This window comes from Eucalyptus grandis, chromosome 7, assembly GCF_016545825.1.
Source record: "Eucalyptus grandis isolate ANBG69807.140 chromosome 7, ASM1654582v1, whole genome shotgun sequence".
Lineage (NCBI taxonomy): Eukaryota > Viridiplantae > Streptophyta > Magnoliopsida > Myrtales > Myrtaceae > Eucalyptus > Eucalyptus grandis.
Window position 1 is genome coordinate 21,963,337 of NC_052618.1, and position 21,812 is coordinate 21,985,148.

A 21,812-nucleotide genomic window follows, 5' to 3' on the forward strand; every position below is an offset into this window, starting at 1 on the left:
ATTTATTGCCAAAAAAAAAATGTAATAAAAAAATTTTGAAGAGAAAATTAACTTGTGCCGGAAGAAAATATTTAGTAAAATAATTTCCATTAGAAAATCATTAGAATTTTGATCAAAAACTTGGTTGCTCGATGTATGAAACAAATAGGACTTTCGCTTTGGATGATAAACTCGTTTAGGCGCTCCATATAAAATTGCTCTATCCCTTCGTGAAAAGGTTTTTATACCCAAAAAGAGTCTTTTTTTTCTAATAAAAAATGAATGAAAATGTGTCTGCTATTGCAATGGATCAATGGCAGCAATCTAATTCAAATCCCTAACGAGTCAGCAAATCCAGAAATTTAAGGATTTTGCCAATAATTTAGGACATTGATTGTAATTATTACCATAGGAAATATTCTCTGATAAATTCACAAGAGGAAATGCCAAAAAAGATAAACAGAAAAAAGGAAAGAAAAAATTGCATTATCAACACCTCTGGTATTTTATCTGATACAATCCCTCAATTTAAAGCAAAGAAAGAAGGGGGGAAATAAGTTCCACTGAAAAGCTCTTGGTCCTTATGGAATGTGACAACCCAAATTTGAAGCAACACATCTCATGACGAATTATTCAAGACAGGAAATGGGATAAGTGGATACATCAATACAAACAGATCAAACGTCGAGAACGATACGAACTTTTAGCTCTGCTGGATCCCGCTCGGCCATGTCAGGTTCTTCACCGGCTTGAGGATGGCTTCAACCTCGGCGAGCGTCTCTTGATCCATTCCCGCAGACGCCAGCTCCACTGCAGCGGCGACATTCTCCTCGACCTGACATTGGCACATGAGAGTGTATCAGAGAAGTTCATTCCGACACTGCTACATGCTGCGCCTTCCTATTTAAACTAGCAGCGATATCACCCATGTTCTTCTCATCACAGTAGAAGGTGCATGATGAGTTAGCTCAGAATCTTTTTGACCACAAATGCACACTTGATAGTTATCTAAATGGCATCAGGCGTACCAGATTCCTCGACTTTACCTTTTTTAGGAGGATGAACCAATTAAGCAATCAACGAGGACTAAATGTATCTTTAGCAGAACGTCAACAAACCCGAAATTTTTAAATTGGCCCATTCCCTAACTAAAGCCAAAGCCAATGTCCCACTACACTCCCAACTACCCTCTAAATTATATATTGTCCTAATTAAGAAGTTTGGATGCATATTGCACTCTGGCCATTCTCTGCACTGCCCAGAAACCAAAGGAGACAAACTAGGCAAAGACATAATGGACATTGGCAGCAACCCACAAAGAACTTAGAAGTAGGATGAGAAACTTTATGGGTGTACACTGGCAAAAAGCATCTGTCAATGAGAAAAGCAAAGATTACACATCCAAGCATAAAGCAAGACTGCAATATGACTCTTATCTGAAATGCTTTTCTCAGTCATGCTGTGATCAGTGCGAAACAAAGATAAGCCAACTATGCAATTTTTTCACTATAATTTGGTACGACTGAAATCAGGGAAATGAAAAAAGGATGTAAATTAGGTAAGTAGTGCTTCAGTCAACAAAACAGATATGGTTAAGAGAAGGCAAACGTCATTAACAATACAATCTTGATGAATCACCAAGCCCCTAGCATAAACATTAATTCATACCTGTTTGACGCAGTTCATGCCAACCAGCACTGAAGAAATGTCCTTGTTTGTCAGACTGTATTGCATAGCTAACTTTGAGATGTTCTTCCCTTTCTTCTGGCAAAAGGCCGCAGCATCTTGACATGCAGACTGAAGACAAATCAAACGCATGATGATCATTATTCTAACCAAGGTTATAAAAGTACCACAATGTTTACCAGTTACCATAAAAAGACATATGGCTCCCACTCCTCTCAAGCACACAAGTTAGGTGGCTATCAAGGGCTAAACAACGAAAACTTTGATTAACCAGAAGATCAACCAAGACCATCACCTCAGTAAGTAGCATGCTAATTTTTCTTCTAGCTCAGCCTTGATCAATATTACACAAACGATGTCCTCAAATCCATCAAAAATCCCAAAACTATACTCACGACCTTCCTGTACTGCCAATCTATTTCTTACTTAAATGAGCATCCTTCTGCACAAGGGGAAGAAATTGTAAACCAACCTTTAGCTCAGGGGGAGCTGGATGCCACTCTGGTGGACCACTCTCGGTAAGAAGCCCCATTGCTAGGGGAGAGGCACTTATTATACCGACACCTTTGCTCTTCAAGTATGGCAGCAAATCTTCCAAGCTATTGTCGTTGATACTGAAGTGGCAGTAAGAAAGGACTACATCGACTGAACCTGGTGGCACACGATCAAGCACATATGTGAAGATCCCCAATGGTAGTCCAGTAATGCCAATGAAACGGATCTTTCCAGTTTCCTTCAGTTTCAGAAGTGCAGGAATAGTCTCATTGACAATCTGTCAGTGTGGAAAAGCCAATTGTTCATGCTCATTTTTCAGGATACAAGTGACAAATCAACAATATAGTTCAGAACAAGAAAGGTAAGCACCTGATCCAGGGAGCCAAATTCGATATCGTGGCACTGAAGTATATCTACATAATCAAGTTGCAATCTTTCAAACTCTCGTCAATGCTCCTTGTCACTCTCTCAGCACTAAAGTCAAAGCCCTCTTTATAACGTCCACATTTCGTTGATACAATATACTGATCTCTTGGTACACCTGAAGCTTTAAGTGCCATCCCCAGCATCTTCTCCGACAACGTTCCTCCATAATACCTTTAACAATAGGATACATCAGGAGATATTTTCAAGCAGAAAACCAGTGCATAATGCAAGTCCAAAATGCATGGTGCAAAAACAACAGCCAGAGCCTCCTTAGAAATCGGGTAAAACAAATTGAAGATCAGAAATTATGCAAGAGTATCCAGCAATGAAAAAACATAGAAGGACCTCAAATGAGTTGAACAAACACTTTAAAGTCGCTGAGCCCAGATCAACTTCTCCACTTCACATCAGTTCAATGCTCACACATAGTAGTAAATTTGGATGGGTTTTGGAGAAAAGGAAGAAATTGAGTAGATAATGACAATCTACTATGCATGCCACCTTTAACAAAATTAATGCAAATAATTCTTTCTCCATCATCAAAGAATTATTAACACTGCTATCTCAGCAACTTCCACTAGTCCACTTCTTATGTGATTAACTCCAGTGATCTCATCGCTCATCAAGATTTCGAACAAAAGAATAAATCCCCTCATTATGGTACCATCTCAAAAGCTTTCAACTGTCTCCAAGACCCCTCTCTCAAATTACAACAATTGTACCATTAGCTCGCTCTGATTCCTAAGCCACTCGTGCCCACATTCTCAGCAACAAACAGATGATCATCACCAATCCAGACATAGCTCAAGAACGCAAAACCTGCCCCTTTCTCTATCCTAGACCTTCATCCATTCTCGAGATTCAGGCAACAAAATGTCCCCAATTCGCCGAATCCTCTCTCTCTCTCTCTCTCTCTCTCTCTCTCGCAGGGATTGACAAAAGTACAGGGAAAAGGAAAGCGAAAACGTTTTTCGAATTTGGGCTTACGGGGAGGTGTCGAACAAGTTGATGCCGAGGCGGAAAGCTTCGCGGACGGAGGCGACGGCCTCGTCCTCGGAGACGGGGCCGAAGACCCTGCCGAGAGGGGACGCGCCGAAGCCGACGCAGCTCACCTTCAGCCCCGTGCCGCCGAGGGGCCGGAGCTCGAGGCTCGCCGGCGGCGGTGCCGCCATCGGAGGACCGGCGCGTTGGTTCCTTGATTCGTGGGTCGACGGCGGGAGCAGAGGACGGAGGAGGCACTGGAGTAGAGTGGAGTGGAGTGGAGCAGAACTTAAGAGAGAATTTAAGAGAGAGAGAGAGAGAGAGAGAGGTGGGGCCCGATCGGAGGGTGCGCAGAAATTTCGAGGAAGACGACGTAAGGGGACGGGGCGATCGTGCGGCACTGAGAATTGGATGGATCTCCCCGTGGATGCTAACTGGAGTTTCCTGTCTCTTTGGTACAAGTGTGCTTAAGTTTCATGATTGATCAAAAAAATAAAAAAAGTTGCATGATTGGTGCTTTTTTTTTTTTTTTTTTTGTCAAACCATGATTGGATGAATCATGACGCTCAATTGTTTATCGAGATTAGAGATAGATTAGGAAATTGAACCCATCACCTTCGATTTGGACATAAATCCGTGAAGATTGATTCCCCTAGGATGGGGAATTCGTATCGCATAAACAATTGATTTAAATAAGAATCTATGCCTTTTGGAGTAAGAGATGCCTCGCCATTATAGTAATTTCCCAGCTACCATATTTTAAGATGACTTGTAGAAAGTTGTCTCGTCTCACTTGAAGATATTGCAATTTTGAGTATTGTTTACATAAAAAATAATCAACTTTTTGTGATAAAAAATGATAGGGATAAATTGGTTGATGAAAGTAATTAAGTCACTGGAAAGTTAATAGGTTAAGTGATGTGGGCATTCACGCTCTATGGCGATATCAACAACTGCACAATATCAATGGAGCACAAGGGGTTGGCTATATTGAAATTTGATTAAGTGTTGGGAATAGCAGAGAAAAGAATATGTGGATCAAGATGTCAAATTAAGAAGTCAATATAGATTGACAATTGAGCATTATAGTCTCTTCAGAGGCTGGCAAGGTCAAGCCTTTGGCCAGTTGCCAAACATCGTTGAGGACTCACAACCAGCAGAAAAAAGAAAAAATATAAAATAAAATAAATTCAAAAATTCAAAAAAATTGTCAAAATTATCCATGTCAACGTTGGTTATGCCATGTAAAACGGTTAGCATTCACATTAGCAATTTCCAATTAAATTGGCCTAACGGTCTACATTGGTCAATTTTCAATATGTTTAAGACTAAATTGGCCAAATTAAGAAATTAAGAACTAAATTAGCACAAATACAATATATTTCGATCTTTTTCAGTAATTTTCTCATGATGCTACCTATATTCAATAATCATCCCCAATAGTTGTAATTTTTTTGTAAGTTCTCATAAATGACGAGTTAGTATCCACGCTTTACGTAATACATAGAATAATTGCTTCAAAGTCTCATAAGGTTGAATATTCCTGCATTTGTAAATTTCCTAGAATAATCGAAAACAACTTGAGTTTATTGTAAGTCTTTGTTTTTTTCCTTATTCTAAGTAACTTATTTTCATGATCATAATGTTCCTCCTCTCTTCATAAAATTAAAGGCCCTATCAGCTTGTAAATTATGCCTAAATGTCGTAAGTTTTCTTAATCTATAGTTATGTTTAGATGCATGCAAAAAGGATATTTATAGACTTATCTGCAGAGTTCATATAAAATAAAAAAAATAAAAAAATGGATCGTTTTCCCTTATTATAACCTAAAGGACCCTAAACTTTTATGGATTTGACCCGCCCCAATGCCATTGTCCTAATGAATGTAATAATTGGGCCAAAGCCCTAGGGCCCAAATTCGGCCCATCAGATGAGCTCTCATCTTCTGCAGGAGCCGTGAAGAAGGGGAAAAAAGGACCGACGTTATCGAAGGGAAAAGAACGAAGAAGAGAGAGAGAGAGAGAGAGAGAGAGGAACCTTTGCTCATCTGACGGGAAGGAATTTTGCGAATCTATGTAGATTTCAGGTTTTTTGGATTCATTATAGAGTTTATTAAGTTATGAAATTATATGGCAATGATAGTTTAAGGTATCGTAGAGTCGATTCAAAGTTACGATTGGTTGGAATGAATTTTTAAAACTTCGTGCGCACTGCTGCCTAATTATAAATTACTGTGTTTGGCAATGGTTTTGGCCCGTCTTCTTTCATCATTTGAGTCGGCAAAGTTTAGAATCTTTTAGTATCTCGAAAGGTTTTCTTTTTTTTTAATAGTAATCCTATTTAAATCAGAATTCAATAGAGAGGTGTGAAATAATTTGTCGCGCGAGTGGCTGTTCGTCACGAAAATGGTTGTTCGTAGTGCGAATGGCCATTCGTTGCAATTGATTGCTCTTGAGGTCTTTAGTCGACGCATAGTAAACGATTTGACTCCTAAATGGTGTCTTAGTCTCGTCGTGTTTTAGTTATGGCTTGATAAGATTATAAGTTTATCAATTTAAGTAGCCACTTAATTGATAAGATTATAAGTTCGTCAATTTAAGTAGCCACTTAATTGATAAGATTATAAGTTCGTCAATTCAAGTAGCCTTCGTTGTTTTTGTTAGAAATTTGTTTGTAAAAACAAACTAAGTGCTTTTTACTTGTCCTACATAAGAAAAATGGGAGAAAGTGGGCTAATTAGTTTGGGATTTCCTTTGTGTAGCTAAAGGAGCGATTGGGTGAGGCTAGACCCCACCATACCCGCGTGCGAGTGTACGATTATTTGACACACTTTGCGCGCCCGCGGTTTAATTAGCACTAACCCATTTTTTCGACTTCTTTCAAAGGGACGTATTTGTTAATCCGAACAATTTTCAAAAGGACATGTTTGTTCATTTTTTTGGAAATTTTTTACGAAGAGTTGCATGTGTTTTAAGACTATTTTTTATATATACTTGTCGTTTTTTTTTAGAAAGAAATGGTTTGTTTATGAGAATTTTCGAAAATAAAATATAAAAATGAAAATTTGAAATTTTATTTATTTAAAAAAATATATTTTTCCGAATTTTTTTGCATTTTTTCAAGACAACCTTTGGAAAAATTACTTTATCAGTTTGCAACTTTTCCTTAAGGGTTGTGATTGTTCGGTTTTCGACTTCTTCCGAAGGGACGCATTTGTTAATCTAAACAATTTTCGAAAGGACGTGTTTGTTCATTTTTTTGGAAATTTTTTACGAAGAGTTGCATGTATTTTAAGACTGTTTTATATGTATATATTTATATATATTTTTTTTTGGGAAGAAACGGAGTGATCATTTTTTTTAATCTTCTTTCGGAAAAACTATAGCCAATTTTACGATTATTTCATAAAAAGACCTTGGAGTAATACTAGAATTGCTATATAATATTCTCATTTGAGACTTTGTTGTATTTTTGCCGATGACCATTAACAATTTTGTGGGGCAAATAAATCCTTAAAGAAAATGATATCATGCCTCAAAGTTCAACTTGAGTACTCTAAATATCCGTCTTCATTGTTCTACCCAATTCGAAACCATATTTTACCAATAGTTTTGTTATGACATTTCTAGGTGAGTGGTTGTTGTAAACTTCCCAAACTTTTTCAATGCGTCGGATATTTTTTGCTATCTCTCGATAGTGGTGCTTCTCTCTTCTTAAAATTTATAAAATCATATTTTCGAAAGTGATAATGATTTCATATATTATGTGGAAGGCATGATTTGGTTAAAAGACAAAAGGTGATGTTGCATGTTGCTACATAAAAACTTAGCGAGGCAAATACTACCCTTTTTGGTTACTTGTGATGACCAAATATCTTTGAACTAGTTTTAGTTGATTATTTATGAACGGTTGATAAATGCTTTGTGAAAAGAACTACAAAAGGTTATAAGGATTGGTTTATGAAATGAATATTGATTGTTGATTTATGGGTATTGGAAGATGAGTATATAGTTCATGCTCATGTTGCTATTATTAAAATCCATTGGGGGTTTGAGCATGCATACTATTTTTAAGATATCCTTTTGGGTCGAGTTACCGCTTGATATAAGTAGAAAACTAGTGAAGGGGAAATCCTGGTCATCTTTTTCACAAACATTAAGTGTCACCATAGCTGCTATATTGAGCAAGAGATTAATCAATGCATTGAACCATTGACGTTTGTTTTAATATTATTGATTGAAGGACTATTTTTTATATGTCTATGATTATATTGAAGTGATATAACTCATTTTAATCGTGTACATATATTGTATACTGGATTTGAGAAAAATGAGTTTGGATATTGTTTTATAAATATGCGTAGTGAATACTTGATTTTCTTATAAGAAATTTGTACTACTCATTTGGGTGTAGTTGTTCTTACCATTCACTTTACATATTTTTTAGGTTCTTTAGTTAGTGACAAATAAAATAAGAATGCTATTGACGGAAATTTTTGGTAGTTGGATTTTGGGTATGGTCCAATGTTGCTGTATATAAGTTTGTTGATAGTTGACGTGTTTAGCTGAGTCATTAAATGTATATATTCTTTTTTGGATTAGAGAAACCTTAATTTTATAACCAACTTACTATTTTATTGGATATCTCGTTGTATATATATTTTTTGATAGCGGTTTTATGTTGGTAAGGCCCTTTAGGTAGGAGAATGACTCTGTGATTCCCTTATATTTGCAAGAGTCGGGGTGTGACAATTAATGTTGTTCGGGGACTAAAAGCACTTTTTGTCTAGCAAAAACCATCTATGCTCAGTCATATATTCTTAGAGTAGAGTTTTATGAACAAGCTTCATCATGACAAATCTCCATTCCATCCCACTTCCCTTGACATTAATTAAACACACTTCTTTACATCAATTAGAAAAAAGCACTTAATGATCTCCTTCATCATATCCAATGTTGCTAGAAGAACATATTTATCATCAATTGGAAGAATTACCAAAAAAGTTCTAAACATATTATAATTGTACCAATTTAATTATAAACTTATTTTTTTGACCAATTGAGTTATAAACATTTTACAATTGTTTCGATCAGTCCATCTGGGCTAAAATTGGTCGGTGATGCCGACGTGGTAGCTAGCCGGCGTCGACGAGCTTTCTTAATAATATTTTAAGAAATATTTTATTAATCTTTTTAATCTTTTTTCCTTTTTCCTCTTTTTTTTTCTCTCCTCCCTCCTCCCTCCTTTGGCTTCGACGACGGCTAGGCCGCTCCAAGCGACGGTGGGGCGAGCCCCCACCGAATCTAGCAAGGGCTCGCCTCATGCAGCGACCGCGAGGAGAGCCCTCGCCAGCGCTGCGAGGCGAGCCCTCGATCCAATGAGGGCTAGCCTCCGGCGAGGGAGGTGAGCCTCGCTAGATCCGACGAGGGCTAGCCTCGCGAGGCGCGAGGCAAGCCCTCGCCAGATCCGGCAAGGGCTTGCCTCATTGTCGCCGGGCGCGAGCTCGCCTCGCGGTCGCCGGCGAGGCCAACCCTTGCCAGATTCGACAAGGGGACTCGCCAAATCCAACGAGGGCTCACCTCGCCGTCACTAGGCATAGGCTTGCCCCCGTCGGATTGCCTCAGTCCAGCAATTGGCCAGCCTAGCCGATTGCCGAAGCCAAAGGAGGGAGGAGGGAGGAGGGAGGAAGAGAGAGAGGGAAAAAAAAGATAATAAAATTAATAAAATATTCCAAAAATAAAATATTATTAAAAAACCCGTCGGCGCCAACCGACACGGCTATCCAATTTTAGCCAAATGGACTGATCGAGAACAATTGTAAAAAGTTTAGAACTTAATTGATCAAAAAACTAAGTTTAAGACCGAATTGGCACAATTACGATAAGGTTTAAGACTTTTTGGTAATTTTTCCTCATCAATTTGCCTTAGTATTAATCTAGATGAAATATCATATACTCACCAATCAAGAATATTACTTTTCTTCCGTTTTATCATTATGTGATACACAAGTTATTATGTATGAATGTGCTTTACATGTTTATCACATACACACGCCAATGTATCAAACCATGTCGACACTTAATACGATTGACACATTGATAGTCATAATAAGTAGTGTCTTGTCATGTGATCCACTTTCTTGGGGATATCATTTTCGTATCGAAACAAACCATCATGTCTATTAAACACGTTTTCGAATTAGATATCTCATTTTGACACGATACAGCACGAATCGTCTATTCTAATTCGTTATTGTAGACTTCGACACCTGCTATAAAATATTACATTTAAGCCATAGTTACCTCGGGCGACCGTGATAACTTGGCAACTTTTCTTGGGTAAGTCCTTTCGGAAGATTTGGCTTTTTGAGGGATGGGTCTAATCCCTGGTCAAAGTAGACGACTCGAGCTATCCGCAGAAGTCTAGAAAGGACAAGGATCGTGGACAGCAAGTCAACGATTTTGTGTCTCTTTTTTCTCGGACGAAAGAGACATTGGAGTGGAAATCGGGGTCCACCGCACACGGCACTTCTTGAAGTCATTCATCACGTCATTTTCAGCAGCATAATTTATCTCAATTGGACCAACGGCAAAGAATTGTCATATAATTTACTTTTCATACTTTGCTTTTTAATTTTTAATTCGAGAAGCGCTCTATATGCTCATGAACTGATTAAGTTTGGACTTGTACAGATGACCTATTCCATAGTAGCTTGCACATAATTACTAGAATTTGGACATACAACTCCCCAGTTTCTTAGCTAAATCCTGATGCAACAACTTCCAACCAATCATGTCTACCTAAGCGGATTGATTAACTTTTTTGTTTACATTTTATTAACAAACTTCCCACATACTTGTGAAGTACCCTTAAAAATTAATGCTCTAATTATCAAAGTATTGATTGTACATAAAACTAGTGCATCGCAAACATTTTAGTTAATTGATTAATAAATGTCTCATAAACACTCGTCAATCATTAATAGAAAAGGCTTATTTTAATTTATATTACACATAAAATGGGTTTGATGGTGATATTGAAGTGGTCATTATTATTGAAAATCATATAGGGAACCTGAATTCAACAAGATAAAATTAATTGGATCCTATGAATCGAGTCAGATCAAGCCATTAGTCATGTGAACTCTACGAAAAACTAAATTAATGGTTGTGATTGAATTTGGTACATAAACCCTAATACACGTAAACATTATACTTTATTCTTAGTATTCATTTTTTCGTCCTCCTATCCCTTTGAAGATAATAATGTCAAATGATGTTGTTAACAACTCATGTCGTTTCGAATTTGATGGACGAGGCCATTCGCGTCATGAATTGCACTCTTCTTATTTCTCACTTTCGAAAATCAGAATACATTGTTTTCTCCTAGCGCTTTCGAAATTCATTACTCTCTCTGTTTTTTTCTTTTCCAGGGGGAAGAATGTCGACTAATCTACGCCGGAGGATTTCATTTATGAAGAACGACATGGTCGGTCGGAGTCAATCCTGGCGGCCACATCAGGTCAGGTCGGCCTCAGTGGAGGGAGAAGTCAAAGAAGAGCGGTGCAAACTCTCGACGTGGCACAATATAAGAATGTTAGGCTAGGCTAGGGTGACTTCAAAGTGTCCCTTCTCGTAATTCGTGTCCTTTTCGTATGAATTTGCCATGTTAGGTGAGTCGGGTCACGTTAAATCGGATTTTTCTTTATAATAATTCGCAAATCATTCTAATATAGTATTCGCATTGTATGAACGAATCATGTCCAGCATTATTAATACCGTCTAAATCCTTCCAAACGAGAACTCATTAGACCGCTTTTCAACTAATCCTCCTCGAAAACAGGTCAACTAGCGAGAGAAAGAATAATTAGTATCCGTCGCAATCCATGGCCACGCAATTGTTAGCTGCTCGTGCTCATAATTTATAACGAGCCGTATCAATATACATCATTAGACGCGTCGGATGATATTGAATCGAGTTCCTTCTTTAAAATTCGTAAATCATCTGATGTTTTGTTAGCATAATATGAATGGGTGGTATTCGACATTACTCAATGCCGCCTCAGTCCTTCGGCAAGAGGAATTATTAAGCAAGCTTTTCAACCAAATCCTCTTCGAAAGCAGGTTGATTTGATTATTAGCAAGGAGAAAAGAATAATCGATATCAGTCGCAATCAATCACGAGGCAATTATTAGCCGCTGACGATCGTGACAATCACCAACCGACCTCTCCCTCGTCTTTTTCGCTTGTCCGCTTTGACTCCATCGTGCCCAGCAGGCGACTTCGTGCATGGCTGCGTCCGATTCTTGGACTCTCGTTTCGCCATGTGAAGCTCCTCTATATTCAACTCTCTTTCTCTCTCTCTCTCTCTCGTGTGTTAAATGCCTTTTGACTACATTGCTCTACAAGCTCCTTCTGTCCTGACAAGCTCTACTTCTTCTTGTTCTTCTTGTTTTCCGGCGGCTCACTCGGCCGGAGAGGATGGAGAGGCCGTCCGGAATGTCCGCCGGGGTTCTTTTTCGGCGAGTGCTGATGCTCTGCCTCTCTCTGAGCGTAGTTTCAGTCTCACAGGCAGATGAGCTTCAGCTGCTCCTGAAGCTGAAGTCCGCGCTTGCAACACCATCGACCACAGGCGTTTTCAGTTCATGGAGGGTCGGCAACGACAAGTGCAACTTCACTGGAATCGTGTGCAATTCAGACGGTTTCGTTACTGAGATCAACCTCTCTCAAATGGGACTGGTGGGTACTCTCCCTTTCGACTCGATATGCTCGCTCGGCTCTCTTGAAAAGATCGATCTTGGGGAGAATCGTTTCTACGGTAAGGTAGTGGATGATCTGAGAAACTGCACGAGGTTGAAGTACTTCAACTTGGGGTTCAATTCCTTTTCTGGGACTGTTCCTGATTTGTCCACTTTGAGCCGCTTGGAGTTCTTGAATCTGAACAACAGTGGATTCTCAGGGATCTTCCCATGGAAGTCGCTTGAAAACATGACCAATCTTGGCTTTTTGAGCCTCGGAGACAACTTTTTTGACGTGACTAGTCCATTTCCTATGGAGGTTATCAAGTTGGAGAAGTTGTATTGGCTTTACCTCGCCAATTGCAGCATCAGAGGGCAGATCCCGGAAGGCATCGGGAACCTGACGCTTCTCGAGAATCTTGAGCTCTCGGACAATGAATTGTCCGGTGAAATCCCTCGGGGCATCGCATGGCTCAGCCGGCTTCGGCAGCTTGAGCTCTACGACAATTACTTGACTGGTAAGCTTCCTCTCGGGTTTGGGAATCTCACAAGCCTCGTGAAATTCGATGCGTCGCATAACAGGCTCGAAGGCAATCTCTCAGAGATTAGGTTCTTGACAAGCCTGGCCTCCTTGCAGCTTTTCGAGAACCAGTTGACAGGGGAGATTCCAGAGGAGCTTGGAGAGTTCAAGAATCTTATTGACCTGTCTCTCTATTCGAATAGGCTGACCGGTCCGCTTCCTCCGAAGCTTGGCTCGTGGGCGGACTTCAATTTCGTAGATGTTTCGGACAACTCGCTCACGGGAAGTATCCCACCGGATATGTGCAAGAATGGGAAATGACCGATTTTCTTATGCTGGATAACAAGCTCACTGGGACTATCCCGGCGACCTACACAGATTGTTCATCCTTAAGTCGGGTACGCTTGAACAATAACTCGCTCTCTGGTGCCGTTCCTGCTGGAATATGGGGCTTGCCAAATCTCATCATAATTGATCTTGGGGCGAATCAACTCGAGGGATCAATAACGTCTGATATCAGAAGGGGAAAATCTCTGGCTCAGTTATTGCTATCTGATAATAAATTTTCAGGCGAATTACCAGAAGCAATGTCGGAAGCATCTGCTTTGGTCTCAATTCAGCTGAGTTTGAATGGATTTGTGGGAAAGATTCCGTCGACAATTGGGAACTTGACGAAATTGAATACACTCGATTTGAATGGAAATCTGCTTTCCAGTAGCATACCTGTATCTATTGTCTCCTGCGTCGCCCTTGCTGTTGTAAACCTCTCAAACAATTCGTTGACCGGTGAAATTCCCGACAGCATCGGAAACTTACAGACTCTGAACTCCCTGAACCTATCCAATAACAAACTTTCTGGTAAAATCCCATTGAGCCTGGGATTAATGAAGCTAAGCCTTCTCGATCTCTCGAACAACCGGTTAACTGGTCCAATACCGGACTCCCTATCAACAGAAGCCTACCATGATAGCTTTGATGGGAATCCCAGCCTGTGTAGTCAGAGGCTTGAACAATTCCGGCCATGTATTTCGAGTTCGCAGGCAACCACTCCTGTCGGGGTTATTCTCTCGTGCTTCTTTGCCGGAATAAGTTTGTTGCTGATCATGTTCGCAATTATGATGTACGCGAAGTTCAGAAAGAGAAGCAAGAGTCTCAAGAGTGTCAACAGTTTGTGCAGGCCAGATTCTTGGAACATGAAGCCGTACCGCATACTAAGCTTCACAGAGAGGGACATAATTGATTACATAAAGACGAGAACTTGATCGGGAGGGGCGGATCCGGAAACGTGTATAAAGTCGTCTTGGGGAACGGCAAGGAACTCGCTGTGAAGCACATCTGGGCATCAAGTTCAGGCAGCTTTAGAAGCCATCCCAGCAGCTCAGCCATCCTCAGCAAGAAAAGCAAGAGCTCGCCCGAGTACGACGCCGAGGTGGCTGCACTGAGTTCGATCAGGCATGTGAATGTGGTCAAGTTGTACTGCAGCATCACGAGCGAGGACAGCCACCTGCTTGTTTATGAGTACTTGCCGAACGGGAGCCTGTGGGACAGGTTACACGAGAGCCAGAAGATGGAGATGGGATGGGAGGTGCGGTATGAGATTGCGTTAGGGGCTGCCCTGGGATTGGAGTATCTGCACCACGGATGTGATCGGCCGATCATACACCGCGACGTGAAATCAAGTAATATCTTGTTGGACAAAGAGTGGAAACCGAGGATAGCGGATTTCGGGCTAGCGAAAATCGTGCAGGCCAGTCCTGGTGGTAATTGGACACATGCCATTGCAGGGACTCTTGGATACATAGCTCCAGGTAAATCTGACTTTAGATTACGACCCTTCAAGAATGGCCTGAGTTAGATTCTTGTAGTGATCAATTAGAAAAAGGAAAAATGAGATTTGCGCTTATGTATTACATTGGATTTCGTCCTTTCATTCTCTAAAGGCGGTCCGTGCTTCTGTTCTCTTTCCTATAACTTTTTATTGTTCATTTTTCCTTTCACAAACGGTCCCTTTCTCGTGCTTGCTGCAGAGTATGCATACACCATGAAGGTCAATGAAAAGAGCGACGTCTACAGCTTTGGTGTCGTCCTGATGGAGTTGGTCACAGGAAGGAGGCCCATCGAGTCGGAATTCGGAGAGAACAAGGACATTGTTTATTGGGTGCGTGAAAACATGAGCAGCAAAAACTCTCTGCTCGATTTGGTGGACTCGAACATTTCCGACACCCTGAAAGAAGACGCCGTTGAAGTGCTCCGAATAGCCATCCTTTGCACGGCTAACATCCCAACCGTGAGGCCGTCAATGAGGATGGTGGTTCAGATGCTAGAGGAAGCCGAGCCCTGCAGCCTCAACAATATCCTCGTCGACAAAGTAGACGAAAACAGTGAAAAGACCGAAGGAAAACAGCTAAATTCAGGCTCTCAAAACTGAATTCTGCTTCTCTGCGTTAGGAATTCATGTAGCAGACATGACATTAGCATAAAATAAACCTTGAGGGAGCCCATCTCGGTTCAGTTTGGTTAAAGTGCATCAGATTTTGGAGCTGATGTGCTGAATCCTGATTAGAGCTGTTATGAGAGAGTTAAAAACTTATGATTTTAGCTTTTTGGGTTAAACCGGGAAAAGATCTGGAGTTGTATTTTAGCCATTATAATTTCCTTCTGAGAACAGAGAGTCACAGCAAAGCCCTAGCTTTTTTTTTTCTTGGATTTTTGTCCTAATCGAATGGGACAATATGTAAACCAAAATTCGAACGCAAGGACTTCTGATGAGGTCTTACTTCTTAGTCTTGTCCTTAGCTCATATAAGGTCCCTGTACCCTTTAGATACATTGATCTGTAACCAAGAAATATGCATAAATTCTCCAGAATATGGTTGGAAAATTGATGAAAGAAAGGTATGCGATTCTGCAAATTACGATCGACTCTTGTTGCACTTTCGTCTATCCACAGACTATATAACTAGTAACAAAAAACCAACTCCTGGTTCAATATCACGCCCCGTTTTCTGAATCGACATCTCCAGTTCAGAGTGGTTCAGTTTAAGATTGGCCAATATTCTTGGTGAACTAAAACTTTTGAGGAGTAGACAGATGTACATCGTGGGGGACAGATTTTACGTCCACCCGAGATGAGACGAACTCCATCTCTAAGAGAGGCATCCGACTCTGCTGATTCCAGCAAGTTCGATTTTGATATGCAACACTTGATCGCATCATTTCTTGAACAGCATAGATGTTTTGATCATGTTAGTTGGCATTTCAGGGTACTTGTGCTTTGTCTATAATCACTCCAAAAAACGATCAGCAGCGAGCTGAAATTCAAGCCTCGTTTATAATGGAAGGACAGAATGCAATCGCAGCTTCATTCCGTTTCAAGAAGCAGTCAGCAGAAAATCACAATGAGCAGCGTCTATCTTCATCAATGATCAAATGATTCTTATTTCTGATGAGCAGGAATCACTGGTCTAACGAGGAATAAGTAAAATCCTAACACAAGTTTCTCTGGCTACACCTTTTCTTCTTCTTCTTCTTCTTTTTTCGATTCCTTCACCAACAATAAAGCAGCAGAGACCATCCCAAATAATGGCGTTCACTTGTATAGCTGCTTAAATCTTCTACATGCCTCGAGGATGTTGTCTCTGTGTCCGAAAGCACTAACCCGGACGAAGCCTTCACCACCAGGTCCGAACCCGCTGCCGGGTGTGGTCACCACGTGAGTCTTCTCAAGAATCTCGCTGAAAACATCCCAAGAGCTTCGCCCTGGGAAGTGGACCCAGACATAGGGTGCATTCTTCCCTCCGTATACCTTGAAACCAAGAGAGCTAAATGTATCCACAATTATCTCGGTGTTTTCTTTGTAGAAACCAATCACTTCACGCATTGCCTGCAAGAAAAGTAATAACTTCATGGCATTATGAATCGAAACTTAAAAGAAGAGCATAGGCAACCCCCTCGAGGCCAACAAAATTAAGGTTGTAAATAGCAATCAGCAATCATTAGAGTAACATCATTTAATTAAAAAAGATAGCACAAAACAGCTCACAGATAGTCCTTCGGGAGAAAGGCATGCCAATCCACCAGCTTGAGCAACATTGGATGCACCGTTGAAGCAAGTGCAGACAATGCGGCTGAAGTCCTTAGCAACAGGGAAACCATCAGAAAACAGCAACTCTTTGGGAACCACAGTCCAACCAAGACGAACACCAGTAAATCCAGCATACTTGCTAAATGATGACGTCTCAAGAGCAACCTTGAACAATCACAGCAAATTTTATGGGGTGGATAAAAAATGCATTAAGAACAAGCTGAGAGGTAGAAGGATAACAAATATTCACAATAGGAAATACAGATCTATATGTCAAAATAATTTGGTAGAAAGCATCCCGGTAACCCAATTGATGCAAACATGTAAAAGGAATAAAGCAACTTGCAAGGGAAAAATGTGGATGTAAGTTCAGCATTACCTCTTTGGCACCTGGAATTTCAAATATGCTTCGAGGGTTGTCATCTGACACGTACAGTGCATATGCAGAGTCATAGACAATAATAGAGCCATTGTCCTTAGCAAACTTAACCAGCCTTGTCAGTTGCTCCCTCGTTGCGGCAGAGCCAGTAGGATTGTTGGGTGAACAGAAGAATATGATATCCGTTCGAGCTACAGTTGACAAATCAGGAAAAAAACCATTCTCTGGTGTGCACTTCATGTATTCGATTTTTGCGTACTTTCCAATGTCTTCTTGAAACAGCCCTGTCTGGCCCATTATAACACTTGAGTCTACATAAGCCTACAAAATACAGAAGTTTCAAAAATTGTTATTAAATGTCAAGTCGAGATAGACACGTCATATTAACCAGCAAGAAGTTGCCCTATTTCCAATCACAGTGAGTTTTACAACATGTTTTCTGGGACAGCATCTCCATCGAACTTTACTGAAGCCGCAAGTGCAAGACATAAAGAATCCAAATCGGTTTTTCTATGATGCATCAGAGCAGAATGTGGTACAGCACCTAAAAATGTTTTCCTTGAGTAGGTAAATCAATGAGAAGTAACTTAACTTATTTTTTGGATAAATGAGTTACCTCATTTCACATAGGATTACCAACACAACAAAAGAAGTTCACCATATTTTATAGGTGTTTACAACCCAGTTATACAGTGCCCCAGGGCATTGCAGACATGCCTGAATCTGAGCATTCACCTCTAAATGAGAATGCAATGAAATGCTTCAACTTACCCACAGAAAGCTTACAACTCTTTAACTGCAGCCAAAGGAAACAGAATAATTTCTCTCATACATTGAAGAAACAAAAATTCAAACTCCCCGAGCTGTTTGTCATTTCTCAGTAAAAACGGAGGACCAATACTCTGACAGAACTTAACACTAGGGCTCAATGAAGCGACTGAAGTCTTTCACTTTATGCAATATATAGACAGAATCAAACATAGATTACATGGTCTCGTCTAGAAAGATCATGATTACCGGGTATGATGGATCTTGCACAGCCATTGTAACATGTGACCCAAAAGCAACCTGACATAAGCAAAGCAAACTAATTAGTGTCCACAAAAGACAAATAAAGTAATTTAAGAACCTCCTTGAGATGGAGTAATCGCAAATTAAAAATCTTGCATCAAACCAGCAGTCAACACCAAAACACACCTAGGTAAGGATTCAACATAAAAGACCACCTGGAGGAAGAGAAGTTGTACCTGAAGGCGAGAAATATCACATTTTGCCCCATCTGAAACAAAGATATCTTCTTCCCCTATGCCAAGGTCTCTATAGAATGTTGAAGCAATTGCTGCTCTCAGTGGCTGCAATATTAAGAAGGATATCACGTTGGCTCTATTGCAATAGAGTGAGAAGAATTTAAAGTTTAATGCATCACCCAGCATTTTATTTCTTTGATTTTCCTTTTAAGTTCCACCAGACTAATGTCAACAATCTATCTTGAAGAAAGTGAGCTATGAAATAACTCAGGACCAAACACATCTGCAATGCCATATAGGTAACATAATAGGTCATGGAATCAAACAAAAGCTTAAATTGACGTTTAGTTTAGCTTAGCTATTCAAGAACTTTGGTTTTATGTCCTGTCCTTGATTACTGAGCAGTTTGATACTAAATAAAGCTTGATCATACAAGAGGATACATGACATCACTTTGTGGAAAAATCATCACTTGTTTTTACTTCTGTACTCTTCCTCAAATAGATATTTTAAACATATTTAAGTTGCATATCCTACTATCCATTGCATGGACATAACAGGTCAATAGTAAATGGGAAATGGAGACAGATGCAAGGCCATGAAAATCAATTGAGGAAACTGTTAATAATATTAACAAAATGTAGAAGGATTGTTTCGTCTGATTAGACCTTAAGAGTACATAACAGACTGATGCACAGAAATGCTGTTAAATCATAAGCTGTATGAAGAGACAATTGCCACATGTATACAAAACCTCTGCAATATTAGCAACTAAGGTTTCCAAACTCAATAAGTCTAACCAGCAAAAAGAAGAAATGTGGTTGAAAGACAAGTACCTTTTCACCCTGCTCTGCACCATACCCACTGTAACCCTCCAAAGTTGACAGTGCATAAGATCTCTGTCAAATTTAAAGAAGTTAGCTATTTACCAAACAATAAAATTACTAGAGATATTAAAACATCAAATAGGCATGTTCACATAGAGCTGAAAGACATATCTGAAGCATGCAACAACAATTTCAACCAAGCTCTTAGAGCAAACAGTGAGGCTTGATATCAAAGGACAGAACACAAATAATTCATCCAGGAAATCGACTATCTGAAATTTGGGGGTAACGAAAGCAACAGGTAGATCCATTCATATGGCATGATCACTAACCAGAGGCCTCCTGTGACAAAAAATAGACATTTCTCACTTACATCACCAGTTCAATTATGACAGTTTGTGGCTTCATGGTACCAATAAAGATATTCAAAGTTGTTCCATAACTGGCTTTATCCAGCCATCTTGGGAAGTAAATGATGGTAAATTGTGCAAAAATCCAAAAGAACGGATGCCTTAATTCCATCTCTTCAACCGACAAATTGATAAAGATTTAAAAATTACTGAAAGGAAGGCAACCACTCAAGGTAGGGGTCATAAGAAATATGATCTAGCCACAAGACTACAGGCATATAAATGATAAGAACCAGAATTTCAGAAAAGAATGATTTGTAGCGATTGAATAAAATTGAACCACAATGTGCACTTCAATGAACCACAAGAATTAACCCAACAATTTACTGTTCTATTAATTCCACTGTCAGTTCAAAATTACAGAGAATGACCATAGATTAAAAAAATAAATAAATAAACCGTATTCAAAATAAGAATGACCAGGCATCTTCCTTAGAATATAACAGCACCTTTGCCATGCCCGATGTGATAACATCTGGAATGGGCTCAGTGGTATCCCCAATCCCCAAGCTAATGACTTTTGCGTCGGGGTACTTTTGCAAGTGTGCTGCCTTTCTTCGAGCAATCTAAATTAAAAAAAAAAAAAAGGATTAGCTATACAAAATAAGAGAGTTTCTTGTTTAACAAGAGAGTAATCCATGGTAGCTATTAGACAAAGCCCAATCCTGGAGGCAAACTTAGAAATGCAAACGTAGTAGGAAAGGATTCTGCAGAAAGCCGAATAAATCAATACAATGACAATGATGGCAGACCTCGGGAAAAAGGTAACCAGCTTGAAGCTTGGCCATGTTGGCATTGCGGGAGACCTTAGTCTTGTAAGCTACAGACACACAACAACAAGAAGTCCAGACCATCAGCAATCTATAGGGAAGACACCTCCCATGACTCTGAACTAATTCCAAAATGGTCCCATTTTCACTTCAACAAGAGAAAAGGAAATTAATACCGCCTAATGCACCAAACTAAACTGACTAAATTTCACTCCACTACCACATTTTAAATCAAGAGACACCTTATTCCACCCACAGTGATCTTATCGCGCGCGCCCACACACGCGCACACACAGAGAAGAGCTCTTACTGGTCTTTCCTCACGAGGCACGGCTACACATCGGACAGCCCCGGTCTTTTTCGCAGGGACGGACGCGTTAGAAGCCCTGTTCACCAAAACGAATGAAAAACAAGCACAGCATAAGCAAAACTCTGAAATCGCTCTGCTCTCATATGGGTCTTCAAACCACACAGATTCACGTGAGTTCCGGGCATAAAGATCCCACCTTTCGATACAACACAACAAGAAATGGCACTAAGCAAGAAAAGCTTCGACTTTTCGACAGCCACAACCTCGGACCAGGCGGAAACAGAGGGAAACAAGAAAGATGGTAATCGAAAAATGGAAAGAAGAACACGTTCGAGAGCAAAAGGGGCGGCTTTTCTGTCGACCCAAAAAGGGAAACCTGTACCTGGAAGAGCCCAAGTTGGAGGGAGCTAGGAATGCGGAGGAAGACGAAGAGATCGCGGTGGTGAGGTGATTCTGCAGAGCCATTCTCTCTCTCTCTCTCTCTCTCTCTCTCTGTCTCTTCTCCGACTTGGTGCAGAGAGAAGGACCAAAGATAGGGAGGGGAAGAGAGACTGGTGACGAAGCAACAGAAGAGAGAGAGAGGAGAGAGAGCCGCCAAAAGAGTGGAAGTGGAAAACAGTGGGTATACGCAAACCCTAAGGTTGACCAAGACGACCGACATGTCGGACGACTGGCCTGGCCGCAAATGGAGTTGGCAGGGGACAGGCATTTTCGTGGGCCCCGCCGCGCTGCCCTTGTCTGAATCACGTGCGGCGCACGGACCGCTTCTTTAATGCCTCGTTGCAGCAACGTTTGCAGCATATCTTAATCCCAGGAAATGACAAAAATATCCATGAATTTTTGTTTGTTATACTTTTAATTTGTTCAATACGAAATGTAAAATTTGTTCTAATGTTCAGTGTGCTAAATTTTTAAATTGCGAGTCTAATCAAAGTACAAACATAGTATTGCATATATTAAA

The 21,812-nt window shown here is 40.2% G+C and overlaps 3 protein-coding genes across 3 annotated transcripts; 1 reads left to right on the forward strand and 2 right to left on the reverse strand.

The window, feature by feature from the left end:
* Nucleotides 1–435: 435 nt before the first annotated feature.
* On the reverse strand, nucleotides 436–3,984 carry LOC104453016 (L-galactose dehydrogenase). Its single transcript, XM_010067518.3, is given in 6 exon segments — nucleotides 436–814; nucleotides 1,648–1,776; nucleotides 2,138–2,437; nucleotides 2,530–2,600; nucleotides 2,603–2,757; nucleotides 3,574–3,984. Coding segments are annotated over 6 exon segments (972 nt in total). The 5' UTR covers nucleotides 3,759–3,984; the 3' UTR covers nucleotides 436–682.
* Nucleotides 3,985–11,881: 7,897 nt separating this feature from the next.
* LOC104453019 (receptor-like protein kinase 7) lies at nucleotides 11,882–15,438 on the forward strand. The gene is given in 4 exon segments (XM_010067520.3): nucleotides 11,882–13,138; nucleotides 13,141–14,073; nucleotides 14,076–14,633; nucleotides 14,853–15,438. Coding segments are annotated over 4 exon segments (2,982 nt in total). The 5' UTR covers nucleotides 11,882–12,048; the 3' UTR covers nucleotides 15,254–15,438.
* Nucleotides 15,439–16,236: 798 nt separating this feature from the next.
* On the reverse strand, nucleotides 16,237–21,430 carry LOC104453020 (LL-diaminopimelate aminotransferase, chloroplastic). Its single transcript, XM_039317613.1, has 10 exons — nucleotides 21,234–21,430; nucleotides 20,836–20,927; nucleotides 20,524–20,591; nucleotides 20,221–20,337; nucleotides 19,371–19,433; nucleotides 18,535–18,639; nucleotides 18,305–18,355; nucleotides 17,288–17,608; nucleotides 16,867–17,073; nucleotides 16,237–16,707 (listed from the first exon to the last, which is right to left on the reverse strand). The coding sequence occupies exons 1-10, from the start codon at nucleotides 21,314–21,316 to the stop codon at nucleotides 16,414–16,416; spliced, it is 1,401 nt and encodes a 466-aa protein (XP_039173547.1). The 5' UTR covers nucleotides 21,317–21,430; the 3' UTR covers nucleotides 16,237–16,413.
* Between the last annotated feature and the right edge of the window lie 382 nt (nucleotides 21,431–21,812).